A 22643-nucleotide genomic window follows, 5' to 3' on the forward strand; every position below is an offset into this window, starting at 1 on the left:
AGTGACATCATAGCAGTGGAGATGTGAGGAACCAAAATCATAGCATCACAAAATGCTTTGGCTTGGAAGGGAGCTTTAAAGATCATCTGAGTCCATGAGTTCTGCCATGGGTAGGAATGTTTTTCAATAGATCAGGTTGCTCAAAGCTCTGCCCAATCTGATCTTGAACACTTCCAGTGATGGGGCATGCACAGCTTCTCTGGGCAGCCTCTGAGGCCATTTACTTCCCATCCCCAGGGAGATGAGAGGAGCTAAGGGAAAGACACCAGTAGCCCATCCCCTTACAAAAACCTTGCTTTCTTCATCTGTAAGAACAACAGTAACTGGTGTTTCTATCTCATCTCCTTCCATCACACTATATAGGATACTGTGGTGTGATGTTGATAGCCTTGTAGGAAATAAAAGCCCTGCTTGTACACAGCAGCTTTCAGTGTTGTAAAGGGGGAAGATGCTTTATATTTTGTCCTTGAGAATAGCTTTTTCCACTTGGGAAGGAGCACACAGTGTCATCTTGAAAGTAGAATACTGTGTTGACTTTGTGTGCCAGTGCTTTGATGTATCTTGTTAAGTGCTGAACTTTGTAATACTAGTGTAAATTTGTAGGCTGAGGATCAGTGCTCAAGGCGAAGTTTTACCACGTGGTGGCAACACTTTCCATGGTCCAGCCAGGCTCTTGAACAAAATAAAGATGACCTCAGAGAGGGAAGCATGATGCTGCTGACTTAAATTCTTTGGGACTTCTCTGCAAGCTTGTGAAATATTTGAAGAGTGCTACAGCTGCTAAAAGCTGCTCTTTTTTTGTCCTCATCTGGCTGCTGAGGAGAAGGCTGCTGATTTTTTTTTATTAACTTTATTTTTTAGCAAGGCATAAGATGTTTGTTTATAATTTATGGAATCCCATAGAAAATAAGGACCATCTGCTCCTTGAGACATCAATATTGCAGTCTTTTCCCTCTCTTCTACCAGGACATTTCCATTCTGAAATAGCTTCCAATTAGCTGGAAATTGGGCTATGGTTTCAATTGTCACTGTGCCCTTCTTGCTCACAGCTGTGGATACCATTCTGTGATTCTATGATTCCTGTTATAAGCCCTTCTGACTCTTTACTTTGTAGTACTTTGCTTGTCCATCTTGATTTAATCCCATTTGGAAATGGTCAGTTTTACTCTGCTGCTTCCTTTTTACATGCTGAGCCCCACTCTGATATTTCTAGATCATTAGCCCTCTCTGCCAAGGTCTAATAGGGATATATGAAGATGTAGCAGCTGTGCTCATCCTAAACCAGGTATTTTCCATCTTGCTTAGGCACAGAACAAAGGCAAGCCACGAGTTTGGCAAGGTGCATGAATCAATAGAAATATTGTGAAGCTAAATGTGTAACAGTGGAGTGGTGGGACTGGAAGAGGTTTTATTCCCACTCTTTGTGATCTTGGAAATAAACCATTTTTCCAGTAAAGCCTGTGACCTCAATAGCTCCTGTTCTTTCCTCCTCATTTCCTATGAATCAGAGGTGGTCATGTATACAGAGGGGGCTATTGCACTTCCTGGGACTGACTTGAGCCACAAGTGGTTTGGGAATTTAGGCAGATGAAATGATGCAGCTGAAGTCTGGGACTGCCTGCCAGCTCCACTGTCCATCAGAGAGCTGACTCTATGGCCTGTCTCCATCTCCCAGCAGCTCTTCTTCCTGTTACAATTAAACAAAGAAAAAAAACCCAGTTTGGAAATAAGATGTTTTCCACTGAAGCAGATGCATCTGGGCAGGTGACAGCAGTGTGATTAGTGCAGTCCTGGGCCCCAGCACCCTTCAGACCCCTGGCCTCAGGACTCTGCCCTGTGGCAGCGACTTTAATCCATCCAGTCTTGGGGAAATGGCTCTGCAGGGGTTTGGGATTTTAGTCTCTGCCCTGTTTTCCTCTGTACATTGCAAAACAGCAAAAACTGGCTTCAGATTCCTTCCATCCTTTTTGCCAGCTCTGCTTTTAATAACTCTGAAAGGAACAAGACCTGGTTTCAAACTGTAATTGTCAGTCACATCAGCATCAGGGTGGGGAATTGCTTTGGCAGGAGAGACAATGCTATCTCTGGCATTTATTTAGTATTCTTCTACTAAGTGCTGCATAGCCTTAAAATTTCCCCCAGCTAAGTATGGCAGAACAATGCAGAACCTTTGCACAGGTGAAGTATTTGAAGGTTTTCTCTTGTGTTTATACCTTTTGAGTACAGTTTCTCGCTGCTTGGTTTGCATTTTCTAGCCATTGTGGCTGAACTGGTCTAGTTCTTCCACATTTAGTCACGTCTCAGCAATTTGTCCTAACAAGGGCTGGGATTTGAGGAAGGTGATTTGATCTACACTTCCTAATCCACAGTGGGATGCTGAAGGACTTAAGGGATGAAAAGAAGCATGCTAAACAGTGTGCAGATAGGAACAGCTGTTAAGAAAGTGCCATCCTTCAGGGTGTCTGGGAGTGGATGGTGAGCCCAGCACTCTTTCCCTTTGGCAGAGAGTGCTGGTGCTGATGGCTGATGTTCCAGGCCTTCCCCAGCTTCAAGCATAATTATGCTGTAGGTGTAAGCACTCCAAGTTGGCACAACAGTTTGATTAATTTGTTCTCTTGATGTTTCTTTTGATCTATTCTGTCAGCTGGCTGGCTGCATTAACAACAAAAGTAAACAAGAGATGAAAGGGCAGCCTTGTTGTAAATGGTTTGCTAAAAATAGTGCTTTTTTTCCCCCTAAAATCTTCTGTGTTGACTCTTTTTCATAGATCAGGCCCAAAGAAACCAAATAGCCTGTGGCTTTGTCAAAGGCATGGGTGTCTTCATCCTCACTACATCTTGGGACTCACTAAGATGCTGTTCCTTAAAATGAAACTGTGCTGAGATCTCTACCTCTCACATATAGACTTCTGCTGTCACAGTAGGCTCCCATGGTTCTAGATGTAAGTGCTACTGGACTCCCTCATCCTTTGTAAATGAGGAAAGAACCATAATGCCAGCATGAATCAGATATTGAAAGCCTGAAATAAAGAGTTGCTCTTTCTTGTTCAGCACAACTTGCATCTGTGATGTTTGATGTTCCATCAAGGGGGAAAGATAGTTCACTTCTGGCAGGGGAGCTCACAATCTGTTTTGCTATCAGGCATTCAGCATTCACCATATGCAACCAACTTGAAAAAGGAACAAGACACACAGTCATTGTTGGCCATCATTGTGCACTGCTGACCCAAAACCTCTGTGCTGTGCTGAAGGAAGGGCAGGTGGGGGAAGAAAAAATAGCAAAAACCACGTAGGTAGAAAATGAGTGAACATGTGCTATGTGATAAATAAGGATGTGGGATTCTTTTCTTAGGAATGTCCAAGGTTGCACTAGATTTGAAAAGACTCAAACTTTAAAAGCTGAGAGACAGATTCTGTAGACTGTGATTTTTCACTAGTTGTCAGATCAAGGAAGAAACATCACCTGTGCCCAGAGAAATTGGTATCTATCCTAAGACTTGTTATAACTCTTTGAAAAGTACCAGGAGTTTGTCAGTACAGAAGGGATTTTGGGCTAAAAAACATCCCTACCTTCAGTCTGATAATGCAACTACTCTCTACTTCCAATATTGAGCATGAAATAAGGATAATTAACACTGCAGAGAAACTGTGGCTGTCTCATGGACATCCTGAGCCCAGAAATTCAGGACAGAAACTTTGGTATCTAACAGAACAGAAATGTGAGAAAACAGGTCTTAGACCCAAGAGAAAGGGACTGCACTGTATTTTTTCTTCTAATAATGAAAGCTTTTTGCAGGGGTGGTGGTAGAGACGTGTTGCATAGTTTTAACTCTGGCAAACGCTGACCCTGTGTAACGTGTGGTTTTGCTTTGTTGCTGGCCTTCTTGCTTGGCTCTCTTTTAAGTAGTAAACTCAGGATTGACTGGGAGAGGCACAATCAGTATTCATCCATCTAATAAGTTCTTGTTCTGCCACAGGCTCTTGTCTTCCCGTGCCCTGCCCTTTGTTTTTTATGTCCCTGTTGATTATGGTAAAGCTACAAAGGAATTGTTGAGAAAAGACCTCCGTAGGCATGGGGTCTAGCTCCCTGCTGTCCTAGGGCAAGTACAGCCTAGAGTTTCTCTTATTCTGTCTTAAAATTGGTTACATTCTTTGCCCTTTTCACTTCTGTTGAAATAGAATCCTAGAATTATTTTTGTTGGAAGAGACCTTTAAGATGATGGAGTCCCAGCCCTCCCCTCACCCTGCCAAGCCCATCACTAACCCACGGCCCTCAGCACCTCAGCTCCACGCCTTTGGGATCCCTCCAGGGCTGGGCACTCCCCCAGCTCCCTGGGCAGCCTGGCACAGGGGCTGACACCGCTCTCTGGGAAACAGTTCTGCCTCAGCTCCAATCTAAACATCCCCTAGGGCAACTTGAGCCCATTTCTTCTTGTCCTACCTCTTGTTACTCAGGAGAAGAGGCCAACCCCTACCTTACTACAGCTTCCTTTCAGTGAGTTGTAGAAAGTGAGAACGTCTCCCCTGAGCCTCCTTTTCTCCATGTTGAAAAATCTATTCATACTGTTCAAGAATCTTGCTGCTCTGATACAAGTCTTGTAATCTCCAAACTTAGTGGCTCCTTTCCCCCCCTTTACCTGTCAGTATTATTTATGAACTGATGTTTTTCTGGCACTCTCTGGGAATTTTTCTAAATACAATTGTATTTCCTCACAATCTTTTGGGTTTGGCTTAGTAAAAAAAACCTAGACATATATTATGTTTCACTTAGTTATCTTCTTAGCTCTTTGCTGGACTTGATACTCTTTAGAGTTTAATCTTTCTAACCAAAACTGCCCAGTACCCTGCATGCAGTCTCAACACTAGGTTGTATATTAGCACTGCTGTTTCTATTGGAAGTTTAGGAATGCCATCTCTTTCACTGTTAAGCCAGGTGAAAGGCTCTGTCTTTGCTGTCATCACTAGGGTTGATTGTCTCATGTTTCCATCTGAGAAGCTTCCTAGGTGAAGCAGAGATTTATGAATGCTCCCACACTCTAGAAGCCTTTCATTTCGCTTCCATTACGTCTCAGTGTACTTCCATTCGCTGAGTGGTCTGATCATGCTCCGGTAATGAAATTACCCACCTTTATCAACAGACTTCATCAAACAGCTCCACTCTGTGCCTAGTCTGATAAAGCTGGACTGGTTTTGAAATCACTGAAGAACTCTGCAAGAATCCTCCCTGTTTGACAGGGAGCAGCCTGTTGGCATGTTCGCATCGGCTAGCTCACGGCAGATACAGTGGTTCTTGTGTGGCTGCCCATCTCTTGTGATGACTTACAAAGCCTAGGTTTTAAAGAATTAAAAGAACAACACCTTTTCATTTTGCCTTTTATAAAGCTTAGGCAGTGTAGTCTTTATTCTGTTGTCTTTGCTGTTCAGTTAGCTTCAGCCTAAGCACTCTGCAATTCTGTCATCTTTGGGACCGTCTGTTCTTTGAAGGGCCGTGTGTATTTTAGTTTCTGTTATTACAGCACTGACAGTGACTAGCATTATTTACCTTTTTGTTCAGCACCTTTCTGTTTATACTAGGCTGAAAATTACTGTTTTTAGCAGCTTCCAGGCTAGGGGAAAAAAAAATGTTTGACTAAATTGAGAGAACAGGTGTAGGTGGTTTTGTACAGAATGTAATTACATAGTCCACTTTTTATCCTCATCGTCTGTTTTCATTGGGATTTCTGAAATGAAACAGCACAAGTTGATACTCAACCATGTAGGAAAGCAGTTCCCATGAACAATGGCTCTGAGGCTAGAAGAACTAGAGTTGAGGTTCAATGAGTACTTGAAATAAGCAATGCTGGAAGAAGGAGTAGTCCTGTCTGCAACCCTGTCATGACTTCTCCTGCTGCCACAATGGCCACGTGGCATGGCAGGTTGGGAAACTGTTCTAGCTAAAAAGTAACCTAGACAACAGTCAGTAATTTCTCAGCTATATCAGTTCTTTGATGCAGCTTTCTTTCCACTGGAGTGTTGGAAACAAAGGGCAGGGATTGTTTCTTCTGGCAGCAGCACCGGTTTGTTAAAGCATTGAGTTACAGCTTTAATTTCATTTCAAAGTTCAGACTTCCCAAAGAGATATACACAACATTCTTGGCATTGTTCTCTTGTTAAATTAGTAAGAGATCTAGCCCAAGAAATGCCTTTGTAAATTCATCTGTGATTTCAGCTGAACAGATCAAAGCTACTTCTAGGCTGTGCATGGCCTGAGAGTTTAGGAGAGAGTTTCTGGACTGTAGAAGTTGACACAGCGCTCCACATGATGCTATAGCTTCAAACATGTGAGAGTTTGGGCTTCTAGCATGCAAATGTGGCCTTGGTTTTATATTTCTGTCCCTTTGACTTTGAAAAAGAATCTGGAATTTCCCCACTGCCAAAACAGTGCCTGCAGTTTCAGTTCCAGAGCTCCTGGGAGTAAACTCAGCACTTTCAGCCTTGTCTTACTAAGCCACCATTGAGAAGTTGGTGGTGACGAGTCTAAAAGGCCTTGGAACCTCATTGTACTCAGAATGGCACAAATAAATAGTAAGACTCAGTAGCCCAAAGAGCTTGTGGTCTGTAAATCCACCAGCAGGGATTAAAGTAAAGCTTGTGCTGCCCTGTCTGCTGAACAGTCGCTTCACTGATCGCACGAGCATCTCAAATACAGGGGTAATGAAAGGCAGGACTGGTTGGAGAAGCCTCTGCCCTTTCTCACCTGCTTCATCCAAGATTGGTGTAAAAATCAGCTATCAGAAATAAATGCCTGTATCTGCAGGGAGGAACTTTGCTCTCATCTCCTGTTTATTGGAGATAAGAGGAGCTGGAACTCGGGGCTCCACGAGAGATGGGGAAATGAATTAAGATGTACTGTTTCTAATGCTACCACTGCTGGAGTTTGTCAGAGTCACAATTTGAGACTTGTTTAAAGTGTGCTGTCCTTTGCAAGGGATGATGTTCTGCTCAGCAAAGGAGGGGTTTGATAAAGTGCAATTGCCACTGTTTCTTGGCTGAAGGCTCCAGGAGGTGAGTGGATTTCATTTCCTGGGCTCATTGCAGCGTCTTATCTCCGTTTTGGAGCGAGTTTTACATTAATCAGGGTATTAACATTTTGTAAACTTTTGGAGGAAGCTAAGTGTCTTGAGTGCCTTTTGCATGTACTGTCCAGTCTGCAATGTTAGCTTTAAATCTTCCTTTATTCTCTGTTGGAACCTGAATGCTTTAATCACTGCTTTTTCTTCTTCCTTACAGCCTCTGTAAACGTGCTCGTTCAAAACTGCAAGATTTACAATGATGCTAGCTGTGATATCTCTGCTGATGGGCAGCTGCTGGCAGCCTTCATTCCCAGCAGTCAAAGAGGTTTCCCTGATGAAGGAATACTGGCTGTGTATTCTCTGGCACCCCACAACTTGGGCGAGATGCTTTACACAAAGCGGTTTGGTAAGCTCGCAGCAAGAAGTCGTGGGTCTGGGGGGGATTGTGAGAGGTTACCTCAGAACTCAGCCATCAGAGGTGTTCAGTAGTCTGAACATCAATGGTTGTAGTAGCAGGAAGTCATTTATTGGCCTTCCAACCAGCCACATAGTACTGCTTGTGAGAAGCTGGTGGTATAGCCTGGATGTGTAAGATACTGGGAATGCTAGAAGGGAATGAAGAAGCTGAGAGGAGGAAGCGTGGGGAGAGATGATAACCTGTGGGAGAAATAACCCCTTTTCTCTTCCTAGGCCCTAATGCCATTTCAGTGAGCCTGTCTCCAATGGGCAGATATGTAATGGTGGGACTGGCTTCCCGACGTATCCTGTTGCACCCCTCCACAGAACACATGGTCGCTCAAGTCTTCAGGCTGCAACAGCCCCACGGTGGAGAAACCTCTATGAGGGTGAGTGTATTGAGTGTTCTCTTTCTGTGTGTTTTCTTCAGTCATTTGGTATTTCTTTGCCTCTAGCCTAGTAGGTACTTGTTGGGTTGTGATTGCCAAGAGGTAGCGAGCTGAAGCTCACTGAATAGTAAACCTGTGAAGGAATTTATTACAGAGGTATGCAAATGTGGCAGGAGAAGATAAACTGTGAAACTTTACTCTGATTTCAAATATGGTGACAGATTCCATGTCATTGAATACATTCCTAAGCCTAGATATCATCCAGAATGCCTTTGGGAATATGGAATATGCCAATGGAATGCCTTTGGAATATGTCTTTGGGTAATATGCATCTTGCTTGTGGTGCTGCAGTTGCCTTTGCTGAAGGGAGTTTTTGAGCTGAGGCTTCAGAATTGTTTCCTAACATTGCTAAAAGTGGCTAACCTCTAGAACAAAAACCACCTGCAGCTTCAGGAAGGCTAAGAGCCAAGCTTCATCTCATACTTGGAGACTGAAGGTGAGGCTTACCATACTTTTGCCAAACAGGCTTTTGTTGGCTGTTTACTCAGGAGCTTTCTAGGTATGTGTAGGCATATGTTGACAATGGAATTATCTCTCTGTATTTGCTCTTTATGGGAGAGCTAAACCATGAGCTACTCTTGACCCATGTAGCACCTGAAAGGAAGACATTCATCTTTTTGCCAACTGGCAAATGGAGTTAAGAGAACACTCAAGTCTTGCTTTATTCATCAGCAAAGCACAACAGCTGTTGAGTGAGAGTTTAGGATGGGAAAAGCCATGTCCAGTTGATAACACACAGAGAGAGTGGAGGAGGCAGAACTGGCTGAAATTTGGGCTGAATCCAAGTTTTAGGCCATGTATTCAGGTGGCTTGTTGCACAAGATGAAAAGTAGCTCTTCAGTTCTTTTCACTTTGAGGGATAACTTGATCATAGTGGAATTCATTCCATGAGCAGCTCTTTCTTTTCTCCTCTCTTTTAATCATTTCTTCCCTTTTTTAAAAGGCCCCTCTGATAGTTAGTACTCTTGGCAGAGTCTATCAAGAGTGTATCAGGAGTTGCAGTGGGGCATTTGTCCAGTGGCTCCACAATGGCAAGAGACTTGTCTCTGAGAGAAATCACTTGATTCCCCTTCAGCTTCTGTAGTTGCTCTCCAGGCTGCTCATGATTCATAGAGGGTCATCTCAGCTGCGTCATTACATGAGCTGCTTTATCAGCTGGTAGAAAACTCTTTGTCATCGTCATCTGCTCCATGTTATAAGGCAAGGGAGGATCAATGATGAGGATATTTTTTGGTGCACCAGTGAGCACTGATTCTCAGCCCTGGTTCTGAGCCTCTGAAGGTAAGAGACAGAAATTAAAATGTATTTATGAAGAAAGCACAACCTAGTTAGCAGGTGTGGTTGGTGAAAGCTGTGTGGATATGAGAAGATCCCTAATTACACAGATTCAGTATCCTGTTAGATGCTTTTTTAAAGTGTAGTTTGCCCTGGTACTGTTTCTCTTTTCAGTTATTTTCAGGTCCTAGTGAAACACATAGCTTTTACTTCCAGATAGGGGAGTATCCCTTCCCACACCCTTTTTACCATATCATAATAAGTTAAGGTAGAGAAGTCCTAATAGCTAAAATTGTGTGTCTTCCTCCCATCCATCCTTTAAATTTGCTCTAAACTCCAGTTGCTATGGCTTCTAGTCCTTTTGGAGACATTTTTTAGACAGCTAAATCAGTAAGCTTCTGTCTAAGTCTTCCATTCGTGCTTCTTCATCTCCATTTCAAACATATCTTCATTCCCTCTGGTGTGTTATACTCTTCATACTCTTGTACCCTTGCTCTTAGTCACCATTTAGTGAAGTAATGCTTTGTATTCCCTTAATCTTTTCTTGTAATTCAATCTTGCAGCTTTCATTTTTTTTCCCCTCTTCTGAATTCTCTCCAAAATACCCTTCTCCTTTCATTTTTTTTCCTCCCCTCACTCTGGGATATGTTTAAATGTACATAATGTGATAAGCACAGTCTTACCAGAAACCCACAGAGGGTATTTTTTTTCCCTGCTTTTTTTGGACTATAAGGCTTTACTTATGCAGTCAAAAACTTGTCTCTCTCTTTGTTTTTTTCTTGCTTGCTGGTATGGTGCACTGAAAATCTTGTACAATTTTTCCCACTCTTGCTTTTCAGACTTGCTCCACATCACTGCACTCCTGTCTTTCTCATCTGCTGTAGCTCAGGATTCTTTTTCTCCAGATGGATTGCATGTATTCTAAAGGTTGCTTTTTTCATCTCTCTTGCACATGTATTTTTAGCTTCCAAAAACCTTTCCTTCCCCCCCCCCCCCCCATTTTTAAATCTGTCCAGTTTAGCAGGATTTGTTAACTAATTTGCTGTTTTCCCCTTTCCCACATCACGTTGAAAAGATGTTAAAAATGCCTCATTTCTGCCTGCTTTGGACTTCCAGCTTTCTGCATATGAGACAGGGTCACAACTTACACCACTCTGAATTCATTTGGTTAAAGAGCCTTCCTGTGGCATGACGTTGAATGTTGTTTCAACATTCTACTGTGTCGTTGCTCATCTTTGTGCTGTCTGTAGGGCTGAGCTTGGAAAGCATAAAACTGTTCATCTTGTAAATATTATTCCTTCATCTGGCTGTAAAAATTAGATCAGCTCCATTTCTTCTTTTTGCCATGAGACTGTTCCATAAGTTTGTAATACTTCTGAAGACACACCAAATGAAAACAGAGCTTTAAGTAGGTAACTTCATCATCTTCTTAGCACACTGTCTTTTCAGTGGCTGATGTATTCAGTTGCCTAAAAACCTGTTTGCAGCTTGGCTGGGATGCAGGGGGGAAAAAAGGGATTTAGGAAACCTGGAGGAATGATTTTCTTCAATCTCTAATTTAATGTGCACATTAGAATCAGAAAGCATCGTTGCCTCTTTGCCAACAGCTTGTAATACAAAGCAATTGTTACACAACTTCTTAATTAAAAATAAGTGATAGCTTTGTTCTGGAGCAATGCTTTGTGGATATTTTTAATTAAACTCCCAAGAGGGAAATTGAAGAGAAAAAAAACTACATCATACTCTACAAACATTTTTGTTAGTTGCCTCACAGTTGTTCCTTCCTTCCCTAACACCTTTCAGTTTGCAAATCAATGAACTGGGAGAGTAGGGCTTGGCAATGTGGCTTGTAAGTCACCACAAAGGCAACCTGCTGAAGAGTGAGATACAGTGACTGCTTCTGCTTCCAATTAACCCTTCTTCCACATCCTTGATTAGCAGTCAGGTTTCTATTCCTCAGAGAGTTTCTTCCATCTTGCTGTTGAGATAGAGGCTTTTGAAGGTGCAGTTAGTTGCTTTTGTTACATGAAACTCTAAAGCATTTCATTAGAATAATAGAATGGTTTAGATTGGAAAAGACCTTTTAGGTCAAGTCCAGACTGTTTAAACTTGCACTGCCAAGTCCACCATTAAACCATGACCCTAAGTGCCACATCCTCATCTTTACACTTAGAAGTGCACTGGCTGCTGGGGTCATTTTGAGAGTTGGTGAGAAATGTTCTCACTGAGAACTCCAGCACTTTGCAATTGTACTAAGGAGCATCTTGGTTATACAAGTGTGCACTGTCTGTATACATCTTGCTGCTAATATTGGGTAGAGTCCTACAAGTCAGGGCTGACATTTGACAGCCATGAATTGTGCTCAGAAGCAGAGTGAAAGTAGTGAATTGTCATCAAATGTAGCCATGAGCTTAGAGGTTGATGCTCTTTGTATTCACCCCCTTCAGATTGATCTGCTTAGGATTTCAGATGGAAACCTGGCTTTGCTGAAGAACAACTTTGTTTTTTCAAACTGAGCCTTAAAAAGCTCTCTGGTAGTGTTGACTTTTAACAAGAGTGATATACATAATCTTTATTTGTTGGTGTTTGTGTTTGCAGTTTGGTTTGGGGTTGAGGGTTTTGTTTTTGCAAGCTTGGCTGTCATCTCTGAACTGAATCTGTGGCTTGAGAGTACAGGGAAGGAATTGCTTTTAGTGAGTCTTCAGCTTGGAATGGTACAGGTAGCAGTGGTACTGGCAACTGTCTAGAAATATTTGAGTTTTAGAGATGGGACATTTGGAGAAAGGACTCCAAATCTGCAGTACAAACAGGTTTTGCAGCCTCTTTTGAAAGCACAGGGGGAGCTGGTATCTAAATAAAGAGGATCTGGTTTTCAAGCTGCTTGGGTCTAGGGTGGTTTCTAAATTCCATATGATTCCAAGAGTATACAGAGGTTAAAGAACTTAGAAGAGCATGAAATTACAAATTTGTTTGGAGCTGAAGTTCCTTAGAAACAGAAGCAGAAGGATCTAAGGAACAGAAGTAAGGATCATACTGCCCTGGATCTGTTAGCAGTGGATATTAGTGAGAAAGGCAGCCAGAAGGTAGTTTTATTTCTGGCATTCACAATTTCTGATGCCCTTGCAAAGTTGAATGGTTTTTATTTTACCCAGAGAGGAAGCTAACTCTGAAATACCAGAAAAAAGAGTTACTGTCATCCAAATGAAGAGCAAACCTAAACCAAACAAACCTTGGCAAAGAGCTTTTAAGCTGAGGATACAAAAAGTAAGGGACAGAAAAAATTGACTGACAAAAAGCTTAAGAGCAAATTTGTGAGATGAAGGTGACTTATCCAAGCCCCATCTTCAATACTGCATTGTGCTTTGGATCTGGAAGGAAAATCAGGCTGTGGACATCCAGAATTAGCTCTTGACAAGACTAACTGGTACTTGGGAAACATCCCAGTGAAGTGGTCAGTCAGTAGCCTGGGTGGAACAGAGTGTGTGTACACTTCCATTGTTTAACAGATGGAGAACTCCAAATACTGCAGGGAAAAAAAAAGACCTGAAGCAGAAAGGTACAGAGAGTTTTAGCACAGAGCCAAGTGGTTTTTTCAGCATGTTAACTCTTAAAGAGGACAGAAGATGCACAACTGTAATGAGTGCAGCTGTCTTTTGAGCATCAGTAGAATGTATCAAGTGGGATCTGCCAAGGTGGGTACCAGACCGCATTGACTAACCAGATGAGCTGTGGATGTGTCTGCAGCCAAAAGCAAAGGGTCTTTAAACCTAAAAGCAAATGGCCTTCCCTGGGGCACAAGTCACAGTTTTGTCAGAACCCTTGGTAATGTGAAAACTGATGAGAATATGTGGAGATGGCTTACAGCAGCACATTACCTTCAGTGGAAAAGTTCACATGAACTAACATGCTTCTGAAAACCAGACTGGTTAGTGTACAAGAAAGACAGTATCACCCTCTTGCTGTGTTGTTCAAAAGGATGCTTGTTGGTGCTGTCCCTTTTGTCTTAAGAGAGATTTTGACATCTTCACTTCAACAGGGGAAGCTTCTGACAGCTCTGAGTAGAAGTACAAATAGTATATCAAATTCTTTCTGCTATTGTCAGAAGTTGAACCAGATGAATGTTTCTTGGTCTACCAAAAGTCTAAGCAGAGTCACAGATGGTGTGGGAAGAGGGCATGGGGGCAGCCATGGCCATTTTCTGACCCATATAGGAAATCCCTCCTTTTAATACAAAGTGGAGTATAATATTCTGCTTGAGGCCAAATAGTTTCATATGCTCTGTGTGTCAGCAGATTGTGGCAGGTATCTTTAGAAAGACACAGCACATCCAAAACCCACATTAGTAAGCTCTGCTTGAGCAGGGTGCTGTGAGAAAGAGATGTATTCAACATCACTGGAAAATGCAACACCACCTTGGTATGAAGATGTGCAGAGATGTGCACATTTGTGTATAGATGCAGAAATGGGATGTTGGAACAGTTAAACTGCTGTCTTGATTGACTCACCTGGCTCTTCATGAAGGCTTCTAACACAGAAGAAACTGTGAAAAACTTCACATTTGTTAGGACCCCTTCATTAAATAGTGTGGCATGCAATGGTTAAAACGGGAGCAGTGTCAATTATAGCAAACTGGTGTGAAGAAAAGGCAAATGACATCTATTCAGGATGTTTTTACTTCATGGGATGTGAAGCTGAGAGCCAAGACCTTTTGTTTACTATTGGGTCCGGTGTTAGGAGATCTGAGCTCTTGGAGTTCAGGTAAGGCCTTGAGCCTGTTTACTCCACATTGTCACTGAATCCAGAATCTCAGGGGCTGGAAGGGATCTCAAAAGCTCATCCAGCGCAATCCCACTTCCAGAGCAGCACCATCTAGAGTAGGTCACACAGGAACTCAACCAGGTGGGGTTTGAATGTCTCCAGAGAAGGAGACTCCACAGCCCATCTGGGCAGCCCCTCCCAGTGCTCCCTCACCTCAACAGGGAAGAAGTTTTTCCTTGTGTTTCTTTGAAACCTCTTCTGTTCCAGCTTGTACCCGTTGCCCCTTGTCCTATCATTGGCCATCACTGAGCACAGCCTGGCTCCATCCTCCTCACACCCACCCTTGATTAATGATTAGCTATTAATGAGGTCACCCCTCAGTCTTCTCCAAGCTGAAGAGACCCAGCTCCCTCAGCCTTTCATCAGAAGGGAGATGCAGCTACTCTTATCTTTGGTGCAGCTAGGTATATAGTTGCAATTAGAAGAAATGATGACAAAGATAATTCCACATGTGAGATTATGTGAATTATTACCAGGTTTACTCTAAACTGGCCATGGGCTGAGAAGAGGATTACAATTTGACAAAGACCTTTCTTTTCCATTACTTTTTTCCTACCATCTCTCTTGAATTAAATTGAAGCCAACTCTTTCCTCCAGTATTTATTCCTTCCAGACGTGTAGGCAGCTGGATGACAGCCTCTTTTCACCTAGATGAGGATGCATGTAGCTCTGTCATCAACATATTGTTGACATTTGATCTTGTGTGTCGTTTTACTGAGGCTCAGCAGACGGAGAGTGGGGTGGGATGGCAGCTGTGCCTGGATCCTTTGCTCTTGTCACTAGATCTTTAACATACTGTAGCTTTTAACTGTTAGAGTCTCAGTGTGACATTTAATGGGGAAATCAAAGGTACAGCTTTTGTTTCACAGCCTGAGTTAAGAGCAGAAACAAGGAGTCTTGGTATTCCTTTGGCCATAGAAGTGACCAAAGCTTTCATCAGATTGCTCCAGCTTTGAGAGCTGTTGGTGGTTTTTTGCAAGAAGGAGTAATAGTTGGGGACACAGTCCTATTTGCACAGTTCACTTCTATGCTGAATATATACATATATCCCCTGTCACACTAACACCTGCTTTGGCATTCCCTTTTCTCTCCTTTCATCTGTTTCAACCACATGTGTGCACAGTTGAAAAGGCAGTTGTTTTGTTCAGCAATTTCTTGCTTACTCAGCCCTAGGTTTTAGATCTGGGCTTGGACCAGTCTCCTAACAGGCTTTTTTGGAGCTGTTACTCTGGTTTTGCAGCCTTTGTAGTAGTAAATTACTGAGCCACTTCACTGTAAGTGTGTTGTGTTCCTACGTGCAAGCTTTGTTACCTGAGATGATCCATATCTCCTTCCTTGGAGCTCTTCAAGACCCACCTGGACACATTCCTATGTGACCTGATCTAGGTGAACCTGCTTCTGCAGGAGGGTTGGACTAGATGAACTCTAAAGGTCCCTTCCAACCCCTACCATCCTATGATTCTATGATATGATCTAGTTAATGTTTTGAAGTTTCCTACTAGTTATTTTAAAGCTCTTTGTCCTGTAGTAGTTGCATGAGAGGCTCATGAGATAAAGTGCCACCTAATAATGCCAAGAGCTAGCCTAAAGAAAGAGTTAGGTGTGCTGTAATGACACTGATCCCAAACTGATCTTCTGATCCCAAAGATCAGCAATAAATTATCTGATCAAGTACAATCAGCAAGAACCCATCAGTGTTTTACCTTGGCAGGAGATTTCTCAGTTCATCCAACAGAAACTTCTGGTGCTGACTTGTTTTAGGAACTGCATAAGTATCCTCAGTTCAGGTTTCAGTTGTTGCTGTAAATTAAGGGTTCTCATTTAATTCACTGTGGCTCACAAAGCAAAGCTTTCTACGCTGACTACAGGTGCAGAAAAAGACTTGTTGGATTGGTAAAGACTGCAGAATTTCCTATATGTTCCTGTTGCATCTGGAGAAGGTAAAATGCACTTGAAAGAAATTTTATTTGTGCTGAGCATTGGATGATAAGATCCATTTGAAGATAAGACTGACAAAGCCAAAAAGATAAGTGCATTATTTTGTGCTTCTTCCATTTTAACAGAGAAGATCTAATGGAAAGTCGTGGATGTTGTTGGCAGGAATTGGCTGTGGGGGAGGGACTGAGAGCAACATAAACCAACCTGACTAATAAGGGAAGACTGGGAGTCAAAAAAAGCCATAAAGCCCCTGTCTGATCATGGGCAAAGCATGCATTTTTCTTTGCATATAGATACAGAAAGCAGCCCCTTTCCAGACAAAGAGGAGACTTACTTTGTTGCAAAACACTGCTGTACATTGTCTTATGAATAAATGTATTGAGCTATCAGTTAGTTATCCCAAGGAGTGTTTGTTTTGCTTTGCATTCAAGGCCCCTTGCTTTAATTAAAGTTAGACTTGAATTCTGCTGCAGAGGGCTCTGGGGCTTGTGGCAGTGCAAGGCATAAGCCTCAATTTCAGCAGCTTTTGTGCAGTTCATTAATAGAAGGCAGAGTAAAGAATGGTATCAAAGCAAAAAAAGGATAGTGTTATTTATTAAGGAGATCAGGTTAGGATGTCTGGTTCTTATTATGCTTCTGGGCCTTAAAAAAGCCACATATTTGTTTAAGCTAATTGGCAGCCTTCTGGCAGTCAGTGGTATGGGTGGCTTCCTGGCAGCTAAGCAAAGATAGAGCTTTCAGAAGAGTGGTAGATTCTTTAATAGCAAGTTCTGTGATACCCAGGTGTCAGAGGTGAACTAGTTAATGTGTCAACATGAAAAAAACCCCCCATACTAGGTAAGATCTTCCAGTGTCACAGTGCTATTGGGATGAGTAAGGCAAAGAAAGGATAATGAATTGATTTAGGTGCTGTTCAGCCTCAGTAAGGTGCTTGCAATGAAAAAAAGATGAAATGAAACTTCAAGTTCTTGTTCAAGGCCAGATTGTGGAGCAGAAGGGAAAGGACAGGTGAGGAAATGCAAAATGTGTGCAGTCCTAGTTGTTCTGCTCTTGGTTTTGATCTGCTTATGCCTTCATCCTATCCCAGGGCCTCATGTGCTGCTCTGACAAGTACAGGCAGAGTTTGTAGTTTTCTTCATTTGTTTTATGCTCTTGAAGTAGTTTCAAACTGTACACTGAACTTAGTACAGTGTTGTGGATTGGCTGTGCTTTTAGAGCTGCACCTGCTATGTAATTCATGTAGCTGAGTTTGCTCAAGTGTGTTACAGGATGAGGTACCTGTGCTGGCCAGAGGCTCTGCTGTAGCAGCACTGGCAAAGCTGTGCAGCCTCTACAACTACTGTGATGGTATAACCTGTATCCATACAGAGAGCACTTCCTTTGCCAGCATAGACTTTACATCTGTGCAGGCACAAGGTGCAAGTGCTGGCTGCCAATACTGCCATACTCATCCAGCAGAGTCCAACACCACTTTCTGAAGCTCTTCTCAGTGCAATCCAGGTCAGAGTAGCTGTGGATTTTGACAGTCCTCCCAGTGAGAGGCTTCTGTTGGGTTTAGCACATGTCTCTCTTCCTGTGTGGTTTTCATGGTCAGCCTCTGACAACCATGAAAATGAGTAATTACATTTTAGAGTGGTACCTGACAAACCCACCTGATCTCCTCCAGCCCATGTAAATGAGAGAATGTGCTCACCCTCCATGCAGCCTTTATCAAGGCTGATCTTACTGCTTGGGCTAAGCAAAGGTAATGGCTTTCAATTTACTGGCATCTTGAAAGGCAATGCATCTAATCAGGAGCAGAAATGTCTCTATTGAGTTAAAACAGATAAAAAGCAAGAGCTCCTGCTGAGTTTCCCTACCAACCTCTGCCAACTTTCTCTTCTCCTCCAGCATCAAAACATGGGGTTTTTTTTCTTTCCTGAGTGCCTGAGAGGAGAAGAAAGGTCCCACTCTGCCAAACAAGCAGTGTTCAGCACTCCCCTGCTTTTTATTGCTCCCTTTAGAGGTGGGAAGGCCTTGAGCAAAGAGAAGTGGTGCCCTGTTGCCAGCTGGCAGCAGTGGCAAGCACAGGCTCGCTTGGGGCAGCCTGCTGCTGCTTTGAAGGCTGACAGGATCCTGGCGGTTGCTCTGTCCGGCTCTTTAGTGTTGGCAAACCTCAGAAATGGAGAGGAAAGGTGGAATTTGGAGAGTGTTATTGAATAGCAGCGTCCCTGGGACAGAGCTGGAGGGGAGGGAGGAAGCAGTAGGTCAATAACTAGGACTTTGCAGAGGAGGGGCTTGTAGCAAAAGGTTTTCTTAGCCCTCCAAGGCTAGCTCTGTGCTAATGTGTTGTGCCCTAGGCCCTTTCTTCCCAGGTAAGTACAGCAGCTTAATGCTGAGGAAGAGATCATCAGGAAAGATTCCTCGAGGCTATTGATTATCATGCAGCCTCTCCTGGCTCTCTGCCATAAGTAAATACCTGAGTTTAATACCTAAGTGGTGAACTGTGACAGGTGCTACAGTGCTGCTGTGCCAGCACTGCCAAGTTGGAGGGGGAGCAGCAGCAGTGGACTTGAGGTGGCCTTTGCACTCCACATGCAGCTTGTTTGCTGAATACTTTGAGAGCCTGGCTTTTTTTTTCTTCTCCTCATGCTTCACAGCCCTGCATCCTCTGAGCCATTTTCACAGCCCCTTCCTCAACACCAACCTCAGCCTGGGAGGAGGGATGAAGTGAGCTTCAGCAGATGATGTACATACCCACTGTTGTTCAGGGAGGATGGGGAAAGGCACATCAGTGAAATGAAGTGGTTGCTTCTAGTGCACTCTTTGACAATCAAGAAGTTCAGACTGAAATTACTCAACCAAATCTTTCCCCACACATCACAGCTACAGGGATGTAGAGTGGAAGCAACCAGCTGTGTCTTTAGTGCACGTTGCTTTCCCTTTGTATGGGAGTCACCTCTTGTGTGGAAGCTTAGCTACCCAGGCAGTTTGGGTATTTCAAGAGGAAGACCTTTTATCTTGCTGACATCCCCTGAACTCAAGAGGAGTGATGGAGTCCCTGGAGTGACAGAAGACTTCTGGATCCTCTTTTGAAGTGCAGGGAGATCAGCTGAGTCAGGTTTTTCTACAGACACAAGCAGAGGTCAAGCAACTGTTCTGTGAAATCCAGACTGAGTCTTGTGGCCCTAAAGGGAAGGGGTAGGACCTTTATTGCTTATTGAAATGACATTTACGTTGTTGCCAAGAAGAGAAGGGGCTTGCTATACATTATCTGTTTGGGCTTAAGCATCCATAGGGATGTTCTGAAGCTAATTCCTCCTCAGACCCCACAGTGTTTATAGCTAAACATACGATTCAAAACTGATTTCAGAGCCCACCTGGAAGGAGATGCAGCTGCTGACTTCATAAAATGCTGAATTGACACATCTAATGGTGTGGCTGTGTAGTATTGAATCAGTAGGGTAGTGATGCTAAGAGCAAGTTTGACATTGGTTATGATGAAGAGCCTGAAAGCTTGCTGTGACGGCTGGCAGTGATTATAGGCTGATCAATTGTGATGCAATACAGTCTCTCTCCTAAATGAAAATGCCACCCTTTGAAAAATAAACTCTTTGGAGGCTGTGGTTTAGTGTGGTGGGTTCCTTAAAGATTGGTGGGCCCTTGGACATTAATGTGACTAGTCTGCATCAACTGCAACTAGTCTCTTGACCGGCCCTGATGGAAGGGAACTGGTAAATTATCAACTTGATGCATTCATATTGCTAGTTTTAACAGTGTTTGAAGGTTGGTAACAACCTCTTGACTTAGAAACTGGAGGATAGTGTTAGTGTAAGATCCCTGTAAGAACTTAAATATCCTTCCTAGAAGTTTAGAACTACAGAGCATGGTTGGACCTACTGGTAACAAGGTGTGGTCACTCTGTGCTGTGTTTTCAGGCTGGCTGCTTTGGTTGAAATATCTCAGTAACTTGTTATAAGATTAGGAATAGAAAAAAGAAAAGCCACACAACTATCCAAAAGGAATTAGCTGTGATCTATTGAAGATAATGTTCCCTGGCAGGCTTCTGACCTTGTTTAAAGAGAGAGACCTGCCGATGTTGAAGGAACTTTAACTTTTATTTTCCACTCCATGGGTAGAGTAGGGGGTCTTGCTAATGGATGCAATTGCAACAGCCAGTCTGTGTGACTGCATCAAATTGATTAGCTGGGCCTTGGTTACTGCTGGGAGTGGTGATTATGCCAGTACAGCTGCTTTCTCTTTTTATGTACTAATTACCACACGCACGGATGTCATCACCCTTAACACTGCACGGAGCTGTCCCATTAGCGTGGGAGTGGGAAGCAGCAGGGGAGGGGAGCTCTTCGGCATGACAAGCTGTTTAGAAGTGAGTGGAGGGGAGTGATGGAACAACTATTCTTATGCAGAGTTTTTAAGCCATCTTGTCTTTGAGACTCTGCCCTCAGCCAACGTTTTTGCAGGTTGTCAGAACCAGACCCATGTCCTTGGCAGCACTTTGTGTGGGGTGCTATTTAGTGCAGAGGACCTGCATGCTCAGCTGTAGCTAGCAAGTCCTCCCCCTTTGGCGTGCCTTGTTGTGGAGCCTGTGGGCCAAACACTGGGAAGACTGACCTGACAGTGGAAGACAGCTTTTGGCTAGCTCAAGAAGACAGCTTCTCTAGCTGTCATACCTTGCAAAGCCATTCTCAGGAGAAGAGAAGCTGTTTGTGTCTGACTTGCCAGAGAAGGATATAAGGGAAAACCCTTGTAGTTCTTGAGAGATTTGGAATGCTTGTTGTATGAATTTATGTTCCCAGCTCTGACAGACCCCTCCCTTTCCCCTCTTTCCTCCTCTTCCTCTTCAAAATCCAGTCTCCCCATCTCAGAGTGCACCATAATCTCCATGGTAACAGGTGTTACCATCGTACATCTGATTTCTTTTCTCCTCTCTTCTTTTTCTCCCCCTGCCCCACAAGCAAAGTGAGGAGGGAAGTGGACAGACATAACAGAGATGGATGAGAGCTAGATAAAGCCCCAAGAGCCTGAGACTTCCATCCAAACACTGAACATCTCTGAACACACCCAACTGCTGAGTGATAGAGAGGACGAAGAGTGACCAGCGTCCTTAAGGACTTTTTTCCCTCCAATGTGGTCTCCTCAAAGGACAGTTTAAATGTGTTACTGATGATAGGAAATCATGTAGCTATATTGTTTTGCACCATTTGCATTGCTGTGGTCAAAATGAAGGTTCTGGGTACTATCTATCAGAAGGCATGCAGTCAGATCATCTCTGCCCCAGACTTCTCAGGTGAGATTGACCAACAGATAAGATGTAGGGTGTGCAAAAGGGTACAGAGGAAAACAGCCTCAGTTTGTTATGCTAGCTCACCCAAAGTAATTCAGAATTGCTGCTTCAGCAGTGCTGTGGTAGTTGATCTACATTCCTTTCTACCTTTACCCTTTTGTCCAGCACATCCTCATTTCCTTCTCTGCTTTCTGGTCCAGCACCATTCCCTTTTCTGGGGAGTTTGGGAGAAAGGTTTTGTGATGGATGGATGATTGCTTGAAAGAATCTAACAAAAACTTATGGGACAGTGGGTTTTATCCCATTGAAAGTCTGAACTTGAAGTCTGTGTTGTCTCCAGTGATTAAAGGTTTCAATGCTAGGTAAGCTTCTGCAGAAATGCTGTTAATGATTCAGACTCAATCCTAACCTTCTGAAGCTGTGATGGAACGTGAGCTGATGCCCAGTGCACTGAAGCAGCTTGTCCCTGTGTGTTCCTGGTAGCTTCACTGACTCATTACCCCTCTTTCTACTTCCCATGCCTTTGTTTTCATGATCCACACGTGTCACATTTTCTGGCTACAGGGAGTGTTGTCCATATACCCAGTTCTGCTTGCTGGATGGGAAAGTGCAGGAAAGCATTGTACTGTACAAAAGGCATGAACTTCTTGGAGCAGAAGGAGAGTATCTGCATGGGTATAATCTGTTCCACTTCATCATTCTTGCTTTTCACATTCATATACTTCAGAAACCAAGCTAGTGCAGACCAGAGAGCAGAGCTTACTTTTGACCTTTTGTGTGCACAGGGTCTTCTTTCACAGGGTCTTCTTTCAGCTGTATTAACTGAGCATTAGCAAAGCACTGTGCTTACTGCTTGCAGTCTTAGCAGCTCTTCAGCTTCTTACATTACAGCAGGTAAAATGAGTGGTGTTGGAAGGGGACTTGAACTGAGGGATCTCTTACATGTCTCCTTGTGTTATTCTCATAATCTCTGGATTTTGATTTCCCTTTGTTGGTGTGGGGGTTGCCCAAGCTCTGAACATATTCAGGAGGCTGTTTAAATGTTTAGAAAGTAAAGGAATTGGATGGTTTTTTTGCCCAAAGTTTGCTTTGCTTAATAGAAACAATAAACTTAATGCTGAAATACTTCCCAGTTTCATATTCCACCCTAGTGGGTTAAGATGGGAGGTGGAGGCTGTAAGAGTCCCACTTGTCCTGCTTTCTAATCACTTGTCCCCATCACTTTAACTAGTTTGAATAGGACTGTGAGGCCTACTGAGTGACACTCAGATGCTCCTGAGGGCAGAATGTCTCCAATCAGTCTGTTAAACACTTTGGGGCATGTGTACACGTGTTTCTAGCAGCTGCTTACTCTCACTACTGGATTAGTGCT

The 22643-nt window shown here is 43.2% G+C and overlaps 1 protein-coding gene across 8 annotated transcripts in view; it reads left to right on the plus strand.

Moving 5' to 3' along the window:
• AMBRA1 (autophagy and beclin 1 regulator 1) overlaps nucleotides 1-22643 on the plus strand; it is a 136910-nt gene that overhangs the window by 83682 nt on the left and 30585 nt on the right. For all 8 annotated transcript variants that reach the window (XM_061997718.1, XM_061997714.1, XM_061997712.1 and 5 more), the window contains 2 exons: nucleotides 7269-7457; nucleotides 7742-7896. In XM_061997718.1, coding sequence (XP_061853702.1) covers nucleotides 7269-7457; nucleotides 7742-7896 — 344 coding nt within the window. The remainder of the gene's footprint in view (nucleotides 1-7268; nucleotides 7458-7741; nucleotides 7897-22643) is intronic.

Source organism: Colius striatus, chromosome 6, assembly GCF_028858725.1.
Source record: "Colius striatus isolate bColStr4 chromosome 6, bColStr4.1.hap1, whole genome shotgun sequence".
In the NCBI taxonomy this organism is placed as follows: domain Eukaryota; kingdom Metazoa; phylum Chordata; class Aves; order Coliiformes; family Coliidae; genus Colius; species Colius striatus.